Raw genomic sequence first — 11904 nt, 5'->3', positions numbered from 1 at the left:
AAACGACTTTCTCAACTTTGCATTTTACTGTCGTAGTCTAATTTAAAACTTAATACATATTGTAGGATCTTACATATTTAACAGTTAGTACTGATATATATATATAGAAGTAGAATGAAGGTAATGGCACTGAAGACAGCGTTATGCATGCTAAAATCAAATACAACACATATAGACATTATATATGCAGTTAATAGACAGAAACTCCCTCTAGATGATGGTGATTCAAATATAAAAGAAAGATTCCAATAAGATCAACTCTTAAAATTTTGGGTAAACAATGATACAGATAGAAGTGGATCTGGTCTTTAAAACTCACTGGTGCATGTTTCTATCTTATGAAACTTACACAGCAAATTCTATTCTATTGAACTGTTAAAACATAGAGATCAATCTACCACTAACTTAAAATGGTAGACTTTTACGAAAGTACGGCTGGTGGTTTGTTACATTCATTAAGAGTACATAAAGACGAAAGACTTAGTTGATCACGGCTAGATTTGATTTCAGGACGTAAAGAACCCCTTAAAAATACCTCAAGATATTTTCTCTGGCGTTCTAACGATTCTACCATTCCATCACCTATATACTGAACAATATAATTCAAGTCATTTTACGAAAGTACAGCTGTTGATTTGCGTGTATTAAATCTGTTCGCTTGTTATCAAAAAAGTTCATTGAACGAACATGTGAAAAGTATGTTGTGTTTATTAATATCCACAGCTCCGTTCACCTAATATTGTTTACATGAGTGAAAAAAATAAAAACAAAGTAAGTTGATTTGTTGTTGGTTGCTAACGATGTTATTGTTGTTTTCATCCCAAATTAGCCCCGACTGAACAAACCTATGATGTAAGGCATTCCAACTCTGACCATCCCGTCTTTTTTTATGTTTGTTTCGGATTACATTGTCTAATGTGTCATTTCCTTTAAGACAGTAGTTGTGATTCGAGTGAAGGTGGCTGTTATTTCTAGCAGAGCGGGTGACTACGTTGAGACTCCCCAGTGTTACCAGTAAAAATGTCTCTGCTGTAACAACTCACAATATGTATTACTTTTTTAAAATTAAGGGTCAGCGATGTTCAGTTTAAACAATATTTACAGCTACTAATTATGGTGACATTAAATTATCTATTATTAATGGTGACATATTGCTACAATGCTTTCCATAATTCTTTTCTTTCTTTTGTCAGCTGAGTCTCATTTCAAACAATTCATTTTGTAGTGAAATTATATTTGGGACATCCATTTTTCCCCCCTACAGAGTCTTTAAGAGTGTGTATGTATAAATATAAAAATCTATCTTGCATTCAGCCTGTTTAATCATATTCAGTTTTTTTTTTATTGAAAAAGAAAAAAAAATGTAACTATCAGTTTACGTCATTTAGCACTCTCGATAAAGTGTTCCAATATGTTTTGTCTTTAGTCTTCATTCAATATTTCCCTGGCCGTCCCTCCACAGCATCAAAGACCATTATCTTACCTAAATTGCAGTAGCTGTTGGTGGTTGCTCAGAGACATCTACGTCTTGACTCATCAATGTAAACATCATTGTATGTAAAGAGTAAGAAAAATGTTTACGCAGTGTTGTAACTTTTTTTCAAGTTAATTTGACGTTATTACATGTTCTATTGTTTTCCTTGTAAGAATCATCCCTGAAGTCCCACTAAAATGATTCCTGTTCTCTTTCTGTAGCTGCATATTCCATTATAATCTCCTTTCTAGTTCCCATCCTTACATCATATTATCCATATTATTTTGTTTTTCCTATATAGATATGATTATATATATATATAGATTTCTTTGGTACTCAATGTGTTTCTAGTCAAGTCCTATCACTGATAACATTGATGTTGACTTTCTCATTGACTTTTCTACCTTATATTCTTTATTTCAGGATTTGTGATGACACTGAGATGATAATTGCTAACTCAAGATATATCAAGAAATATGTCACATTTTGACAACGGAAGACTGACCTTATCGATATTATGTTCTTAACAGCTTTATTGGAGTTGCTGTGGAATTTAAATTAGGTTATAAACAGTAATAGAGAATGAAGATTCAGTTGATTTATGTGTAATGTCAAGCATATCTCAGTATATCTTGAGAACTGAAGTCAGTTTACTTGCTGAATTTTAGTTCCAAGATTGAAATCTTGGAAGAAAACTTGTAATAAAATATCTTGAAACTGTTCCTTTATGTCTGAAACATTTTCAGACTTCGTCAAATATCACTTTTCTCTCTATGAAAAAATACATTATAAGACAGTATTTGCTGAGAAGTTTTAAAAGTTTATTATTCTGCATTAAGCATTTGAAAATAACATAATATTTTACAATATTTATAGAAGAATTATGGAGAATAAACTGTGTGAGAGTCAAGTTTGTGAGCAAACACATCCTGAATCTAGTGACCTACCTAAACAGACATGTATAAATAAACAAAAGGAACCATATCATTCAAACATCATTAAAAAGACATTCACACAATCTAATGCTTTATTTAAGCAAAAATTACTTCATACAAGCTCAAAACTTAAATATTTAAAAATTTATAGTAAAACAATTACTAAAAACAACTCTTTGTCTTTGCATAAGAATGTTCGGCAAGAAAAGAAAATTTACCAATGCATAATTTGTGGTAAAACTTTCTCTGACAGTGGTAATTTGACCAAGCATAAACGTATTCATACTGGTGAAAAACCATATCACTGTGATATTTGTGGGAGAGCATTCTCTCAGCAAGCTCATTTGACTAAACACAAATATATTCACTCAGGTGAGAAACCATATCACTGTGATATTTGTGGAAAAACATTTTCACAAAATGGTGAATTAACTGTTCACAAACGTATTCACACAGGAGAGAAACCATATCAGTGTGGTATTTGTTCTAAAACATTTTCCCGAAGTTCTGATTTAAATAGACACAAGTACATTCATTCAAGCGAAAAACCATATCACTGTGATGTCTGTGGGAAAACATTCTCGCAAAGAGGAAGCATGGTTAAACACAAGCGTACTCATACTGGTGAGAAACCATACCATTGTGATATCTGTGGAAAAACATTCTCTGTATGTAATAATTTGACTAGTCACAAACAAGTTCACACAGGAGAGAAGCCATTCTGTTGTTATGTCTGTGGGAAAACATTATCTGGTAATAGTGCTTTAACTAGACACATACGCATGCATACTGGTGACAATCCATACCACTGTGATATCTGTGGGAAAAGATTCTCTGAGAGTAATAGCTTAACTATACACATACGCATGCATACTGGTGAAAAGCCATATCATTGTGATATCTGTGGGAAAACATTCTCTCAAAACGGTCATTTAACCCAACATGTACGTATTCACACAGGCGAGAATCCATTTCACTGTGATATTTGTGGTAAAACATTTTCTCAAAAAGGTCATTTAACACTTCATGTACGTGTTCATACAGGTGTGAGACCATACACTTGTGATATTTGCGGTAAATCATATGCTGATAATCAGAATTTAAATCGTCACAAACCTGTTCATACAGGTGTCAAACCATATCATTGTGATATCTGTGGTAAAACTTATTCTGAAAGTAGAAGTTTAACTAAACATAAACAAAAATCACATGAAAGCCTGCCCATAGAACAATAGAATGGCTTGGGAGAATTTGCTTCATGAAGCCACCTGGGTATTTTCATAAGTCAATACAATGAAATTTTGTTGAATGGAAAATGGATGAAAGTTGTGTTTATATAATGTTTTTATTTAACTCTTCTGTTATAATACACTGCCTTTGTTTCAATTTATTTTGAAACATATAAAGAATTTTGTAAAATAACTTATTATTAAGCTCATTTGTGGAGCATAAATTAATATGAAATTTTAGTGGAGATTTTAATTTAGATCACTTTAAACAAAGAAGTGTTCGTCATAGAACCAGAGGCAGTCTCAGATGGATTTGTATCAAAAGTGTCAAAATATTTGAAAATAATTTATACATTTCAACAAAAATTATATATCACATTGTTGTAATATTTTCTATTTCTAACATTATGAAACAATCTATTTTGTCATTATGTAAGTCAGCCAGCTGACCTACATGATTGAGAAAGGGTTCAATAAAATTATTTACACACAGTAAGATTATTCAAACGCAGAAATCTCACTGATTTCTAATGTTTTCATACTGTAATATATTTCTTCCTTTCCTTTCAGACAAATATAAACTGCAGATTTACTTTAACCTTTTACCAGAACATTCTACAAGTAATAGAAGTGGATGTAGATTTACATTTATCTACTAGAAAGTTAGTGTTAGAAATGAGTTGTTATAATTTACAATTAAACTTTATACCTATTACTCTCCCATCACACTCTTATGAAACTCCGTGCCCTTGATCCACTGTCTGTATCCTCTCTTGTATCTTAAGATACTCAAGCATCCCACCACTACCACCTCTATCTTCTTTTTATTAATCTCACCCTTATATAATGAAAGGTAGCCTTATATCTCCTATATAGCAAGACACCTGGGCTTATCCTTCCATCACACTTTAGCTTTAACATTTGGCATAAAACCACCACTCCTTTTTTCCCTCTCAAATACTACCTTATTTTAATCAAGGAGGATTTTTCCTTCTTCCTCTTCATTTTTTGTCTTGCAAGTTATTTGGTGACCTCACTAGTGCTGGTGGCATGAAAAAAGCATCCAATACACTCTTCAGGTTATTAGCATTAGAAAGGGCATTCAGCCATAGAATTCATGCTAAAGCTGACAGTGGAGGTTTGATGCAATTCATCAGATTCTGTCAAACTGCCCAATCTATGCCAGCATGGAAAATGAACATTAAATAATGATAAATATGTGAATTTAATTGACAGAAGCCTTCACTGATTTATTTAGAATAACTTCAGTACCTAGTTACCTTAATAGAATAACCTTAATATTATTACTGTGCTGGGCAAAATGCTTAGTGGCATTTCCTCCATCTTTACTTTCTGAGTTCAAATTCTGCAAAGGTTGATCTTGCTTTCATCTTTTTGATAAAATAAGTACCAGTTGAGTACTGGGGTCAATATAATTAACTTACTCCCTCCCCCAAAATTGCTGGTCTTGTGCCAAAAATTTGAAACCAATTTTGGGACCTCATAGCTTTTCATGTAACAGCAGTTTGATATTAATAATATTGTGTTATTTTTTTTTTCAAAGAAATATTTACGAGAGGAGCTACTGGAAACATATTTCCTTTACTTAGGAGTTATCTTTGAAATCTATTTTATCAGAACAATTTAATTAATTTAAATGTTATCATGTAATGGGCAGAGTAGTGAAATCACACAAATTTCACAAACCTTCAAATTCTTTTTAATGTGTAAAAAGTTTAAGCTATGGAAATAGAGGATTCAAGTATGTCCTAATCATTATCAGACCTGACTTAATCAAAACAAACTGAAGTTTGTGTTCTTCTGTTTAGCCTGTAATTTTCGAGACATTATACACATTTTTTTTATATGCACAGGCATTCTGGTATTATGAGAAAGTGTCAAGCCAATCAATGCCTTGTGTGTGAATTTAATTGACAGAAGCCTATCATGTGTGTGTGAATGTTGATATTCCATGCTTGTTGCTGCTTGAGTGAAACTGATGTTGACATAACCAATTGATGTTATAGCAGGTTGCTCTGTACTTTTGAATACTTCTGGAATAAAATAAGATTTCCTTACTTGAAAAGACAGTAAAGGTTGGTAATAGGAAGAGCATCAAGTCATAAAATCCTACTGCAAACTCACACAAACAAGAATAATAGATATAAACCATAGATAAGTATAACTTTTAAAACAGGTAGAACTTGTGTTAAAGTACCGCATGAAACATGCCAGACTCGTGCCTCCATAAATCAAAACCTGGGTAGAAGTATACACGAATTTCAATAGAGTTTGTATTGGGTCATGATTGTGTATTTAAACTATAAAGGTTGAAGAAATAATCTTCATTTGTATGAGATACCTTTTAGTCTTGAATATATTCAAACATTTTTGGGGTCAGATTATCAAAAATAAAATCTCATCACAAGACTATGGATGGTGAAACAAAATGTTGGATTGGATGTCTTGCAGAATTTCTGGCTCTCTCCATTCTGAGTTCAACTCCTGCTTGGGCGGTAGCCTTAATCCCTTATAACACTACCACTTGGCATCATTGGTGTCTTTTGCAGAGTTCACTCAGTTGCAAGGACTTGTTTTTGGTCTCCAGTTCAATGATATCTCCCTTCCCCTACCTGTTTTAGAGTCCTTGTAAAGAATCATGGGTATTGCCAACCCTCATGACTAAAAGATAAAGACAAACTGATTATTGTACAAATTTCCTTCTGTCTGAAAATACTGTAAATTGCATCAACTCTATTATAAATTATATCAAACAGGCTGTGGTTGCTGTAAATGACCACACTTTACCTTTTATTATAGAGACAGGTGCTACTGATGAAACTATTGCTGCAACATTATCAGAAGATAGGTGATCTGTGACGTGTTTTCAAAGTCCTACATTAATTACTCTTTTACTTGTTTCAGTCATTTGACTGTGGCCATGCTGGAGCACCACCTTTTTAGTCGAGCAAATCGACCCCAGGACTTATTCTTTGTAAGCTTAGTACTTATTCTATCGGTCTATTTTGCCAAACCGCTAAGTTAATGAGACATAAACACACCAGCATCGGTTGTCAAGCGATGTTGGGGGACAAACATATACACATACATGTATATTACACATACATATATATATATATACATATATATGACGGGCTTCTTTCAGTTTCCGTCTACCAAATCCACTCACAAGGCTTTGGTCGGCCCGAGGCTATAGTAGAAGACACTTGCCCAAGGTGCCACGCAGTGGGACTGAACCCGGAACCATGTGGTTCATAATCAAGCTACTTACCACACAGCCGCTCCTACATCTATTCTGGAGAAAAAAAAAAATTTTACCGCATTGTTGAGAAAGCAGTTTATACAGTTATAGAAAATGAAAACAATATCACCAACCCTCGTCTGTTTCCAAGCAAGATGATATTTTTCCATTGTCAGTCATCTTTTCGTGGCAGATTGGCAATAAATAATTAATGCTTGTTTACAATCATTATGTGATGTAAAAACAAGGAAACACAAACATACACGTGCAGATAAGGAAATTTCACGTCAATTTTTGGTCCCAGCATCAGCTAAATTGTGAGAAAGATATTTTAACTTTTTGAAATTAAATTAAACAAAGACAGCATTTTATGAGAAATATGGTGACAAAAAAAAAAAAAGGCTAAATTCCTGCTAGTTGGGGAGTAGGATTTAGTGGTAATGCTAAGTTGTTGCACAATCAAACATGCTTTGATGAATCACATGTGATAGTCTGAGCATTTTTTACCACTGACAACTTGAACATTCTATTGACTAGTCTGTTTACCTACATGCTGACATGCAGATTCTGGTGGTGGCCACAGCAAAAGTGAGCAAGATGGGGATGGGGGTGAAATTTCTGAGGGTTTTATCCTATCCCACCACACCCCATTTTCTGGACCCAAAAAAGAGTTTTGTAGAATATTGTCTAAATAACTCTCATCCAACCCTTGTATGGAAAAAAGAAGCTGTAAAAATGGTGATGATAATGAAGTGGAGGACGAGGATGTAAAAGGGGAGGCTGACTACCGTGAAGATGATGATAGTTGTCATATATTATGTTTCCCTCATCATCATTATTTAACATCCATTGTCCATGCTGGTATGGGTTGGATGGTTTGACCAGAGCTGGAAAGTTGGGGAGCTGCACCAGACTCTAATCTGATTTGACATGGTTTCTATGGCTGGATGGCCTTCCTAACACCAACTGTTATATTCAGGTGGTGTTCTTTGGTAACCAATATATAGTCTCATCAAAAAAAAAAAATTGTTATTCTTTATACATTTTTTTCCTTCCACACACATCTCACCTTCCATTCATATGGGCTCCAGCTCTAAAAATGCTAAAGATATGTAGGTTATAAAAGTTAGTGGTAATGAAGTGTGTGGAGAGATAATGGACGATAAATCCATCTACAAAAAGCACGTTAGAGTTTTTACATGTATGTGTGAAATTAAGTAAAAATATATTAAAATATCTTTTTTCTACCTCTTAAAATCATTGGATATAATATAATAATCCCAGATTGCAGAATAGATTTGAAAAACTAAAGCATTTACTCTTTGCAATTTTTGGCACCAATATGAGTTTTATTTTTGTGTGGGTAGAGAGAGAGAGAGAGAGAGAGGTTAAACGATGATGATATATAATGATATATATAATTATGATATATTGTTACTCCATTCAAATTTTAGGTAAACTACGTCACTCACTCTCTCTTTCTCTCACTCACTCTCTCTTTCCCTCTCTCTCTCCCCACACAAAAATAAAACTCATCTCGGTGCCAAAAATTGCAAAGAGAAAATGCTTTAGTTTTTCAAATCTATTCTGCAATCTGGGATTATTATATATTTTATATCCAGTAATTTTAAGAGATAGGAAAAAGATATTTTGTTTTAATATATTTTTACTTTGTTTCACGCATACATTAAAAAACTCTGACGTGTTTTTTTTTAGATGAATTTATCATTCATTATCTCTCCACACACTTCCTTACCACTAACTTCTATAACCTCTGCATTTTCACTTATTCATTTCAAACTTCTTTGAATTTTCAATCTAACATAATCCACACTCTCTCGAAAATGTATTTCTGCAAAATGTTATTTAAAATTATGGGTGAAGAAAGAAATAGCAAAAAATATTTGAAAATGGGGGTGGGGGTGAAATTTCTGAGGGATTTACCCCATTTTCTGGGTTTTATAGCATTTTAGGAGATCATGGGAATTCATTTAACGAAAACAAAATTTCCAATGATTCCAGGATATGGATGGGGGTGGGGTGGTTCGGGTCTCTGTTCCCCCACTTTCGTTTCTACACAAAAGTAAGGGGTTTGCAGCATATTAGGAGGTCAGGGTACTTGATTTCATTAAAAAAATCCGAGTTCTTTTTGTTTGTTTTTTCTTAGTGAAAATCGTGCAGGTGTCATTCCTGAGGCTTCTACCTCACCCCACCCCGTTTTCCGGATCCGAAAAAGGGTTTTGTAGCATATTAAGAGGTCACCAGAATGCATTCAACTTGGAAAAAAAAATGGTTAATGTTTACATCTTGACCCGGAAATGAAAATAATAAAAAAAAATACTGGAATGTGTGTAAAACAATGTGGAGGAAACGAATATGTGAAAAGAAAAAAGAATGCGTGCAAAGCAACGGTAGGGTGGGGAGAGAACTTTGGAAAATTCACAAGATCCGAATTTTTCCCTCATAACTTTTAGGAAAATGGGATTTTTTTCAATGAAATTTTATAGAAATACCATTCAAACGGCATACATTGCGATTGTAATGAACTTTCTGGGGAAAATCTTTTCCAAGGTGTGGGGAGAAGAGTTCGGAAAATTCACAAAATCCGAGTTTTCCCCCTGATAACTTTTAGGAAAATGTTTGTTTTTTCAATGAAATTTTATAGAAATACCTTTTAAACGGCATACATTACGATTATAAAGTAATTTGTGGGGAGAGGACTTCAGAAAATTCACACACACACACATATATATATATATGTGTGTGTGCATGTATGTGTGTATATATATATGTGTATATGTATGTATATGTATATATATATATATGTATGTATATAATATATATATATATAATATATATATATATATATATATAGAGAGAGAGAGAGAGAGAGAGAGACAGACAGAGTAATAACGAATGAATGAGAATAACGACGAAGGGTTAAAAAAAGCGTAAAGATGATTGAAAATGAAACAAAATTGAAGCCAAAACATTAAAATTTATTGAAAGTGGGGAGAAACAAACACTACGTAGTGTAGTAGTACTACGTTAGGGTATCTGTAGAAAGTTAAATGTGATTTCGGAATATAACGAGGAAAAATTCGGATCTTGGGAATTTTCCGAAAGTCCTCTCCCCACCTGAAGATTTTTCCCATAAATTACTTTATAGTCATAATATATGCCGTTTCAAAGGTATTTATATAAAATTTCATTGAAAAAAAACCCATTGTGAATTTTCCGAAGTCCTCTCCCCACCCTCCCGTTGATTTGCGCGCATTTTTTTCATATTCGTTTCCTACACATTGTTTTACACTCATTCCAGTATGTTTTTCTTTTCGATTTTCATTTCCGGGTCAAGAAGTAAACATTAACCAAAAAAATTTCCGATGACTCCGGGATAGGGGGAGGCGTTTCCCACCCACCCCTTTTTTTCGAACAAAAATAAGGGATTTGCTGCATATTAGGAGGTCAGGGTACTTGATTCCACGCAAAAAATCCGAGTTTTTTTTTTTTTTTTCTTAGTGAAAATCGTGCGAATGAAAGGGTCAAAATTTACCGTTACATATTGTGATCGATCTAACCAACTGCTCTCCCGCAATCCCCCAAAATTTCGGGCCTTGTGCCTAGAGAAGAAAAGAATTTTATTTATTTGAGTGAATCGTTGTTTCTAGTTAGCGTTTTTAATGATCACTGCACTGCACTAAATTCGTTACCACTTGAAAATAATATTACGAAAATAATGTTGAAGATTTAATACATTAATTAGGTCTGTACCAAAATCTGTCAGCTTGTTTTGTGTTGTCATTTTAGTTCACTTAATTGAGCATGTTAGATAATTTCTGTCTTTTAATATCCACTGCTCCGCCCCCCACGCATTAATATTACATCAAATAGTAAAAAAGAAAAGAAAGGACAAAATACAGTAAGTTGATCTGTTGTTAGCTCATTGTTACTATGTTTCAGTATTTCTAGTGCGATCATCTCTGTTGTAACAACCCACTGAATGGCGTATTAATAGTGAGATGTTATTTACATTCAGATATTTCTATTTAAATGTAAATGAAATGCAAATAGATTTCTTCGTAACATAAACATCAGTGACGTTTACCATTCATAATAATCTTGAATAATTTGTTATGAATTATGACAAAGCAATACGTTCCACGGTTATATCTCTTATTTTGGACACCCGGTCAGTGTATCCACTCAGTACATGTATGTAAATACAGGTTTTGGAACGTAACACCCACGAGAGTCGAGGGATTGTATGTTCAGCATGCTTATCGATATTCATTTGAACGAAATTCCAAAACATCAAAATATAGTAGAAAGATAATACATCATAGATATTATTAATAAATTATTGTAAAAGTAATCTCAAACATTTTTTGTTTTCTATTGTTTGCAACATCTCGCCTCTAGTTTATGCCAGACGTATTAAGTAAATATGTCAGTAAAAAATAACTGAATGAAAATGTATTTTTTACTGTTAGCATATTTCAACTAATATCTCATTTTTATGCTGAATGTGTTTATATTTAACGAGTTCTTTAATAAAACCTATGAATATGAGATATACATAAAATCTTGCCGGTTCCTGTTTTTTTCATATCTGCCTTTAGCATTCACCTGCCTAATTATAAAAATGCTGGGTACAATCAACAGGGTACTGTTTGTGTTTATCTTGCCTGGGATCTTTTTCTACCATACCTTTTAAAGTTTTGCTTCCAGCAGAATGGACTTCTTAAAAGGATTAACTTTTATATGTAAGTGAGCTTGATACCATGGGTTGCAGCTTGAAACCTTTCAAAATTGGCTATCTCTGACTAGAATCTGAATTCATGAAAATTAATTCACACTTTGACAATTTTAATTTTTACCCAAGGTTTGTGTGTGTCTGTGGGAGAAACCTGGCAAAACTGTACTTATTTTACTGAAGTGTGTTGTCATCCAAACACCATAAATTTAGAGCACACATTTCTTAATGGTATCCATAAAGATGAG

General features: G+C 33.3%; 2 protein-coding genes across 3 annotated transcripts in view; both read left to right on the top strand.

Annotated features, from left to right (window-relative positions):
• Positions 1 to 423: 423 nt before the first annotated feature.
• LOC115214325 (zinc finger protein OZF-like) overlaps positions 424 to 11904 on the top strand; it is a 25645-nt gene continuing 14164 nt past the window's right edge. Inside the window, exons 1-2 of one of the 2 annotated variants that reach the window (XM_036504348.1) lie at positions 424 to 775; positions 1898 to 3684. In XM_036504348.1, the coding sequence (XP_036360241.1) occupies positions 2358 to 3644 (1287 nt within the window). In that variant the 5' untranslated portion in view covers positions 424 to 775; positions 1898 to 2357 and the 3' untranslated portion in view covers positions 3645 to 3684. Of the gene's footprint in view, positions 776 to 1897; positions 4089 to 11904 lie in introns of those variants that run through there. The other variant, XM_036504347.1, reaches the window with a different exon arrangement.
• The window catches only part of LOC115214307 (zinc finger protein 721), a 27916-nt gene continuing 25883 nt past the window's right edge, over positions 9872 to 11904 (top strand). Inside the window, exon 1 of the mRNA XM_036504382.1 lies at positions 9872 to 10822. The gene's annotated coding sequence lies outside the window, so the exon portion shown is untranslated. The remainder of the gene's footprint in view (positions 10823 to 11904) is intronic.

Source organism: Octopus sinensis, linkage group LG7, assembly GCF_006345805.1.
Source record: "Octopus sinensis linkage group LG7, ASM634580v1, whole genome shotgun sequence".
NCBI lineage: Eukaryota > Metazoa > Mollusca > Cephalopoda > Octopoda > Octopodidae > Octopus > Octopus sinensis.
This window is presented reverse-complemented; position numbering and strand designations above follow the sequence as displayed.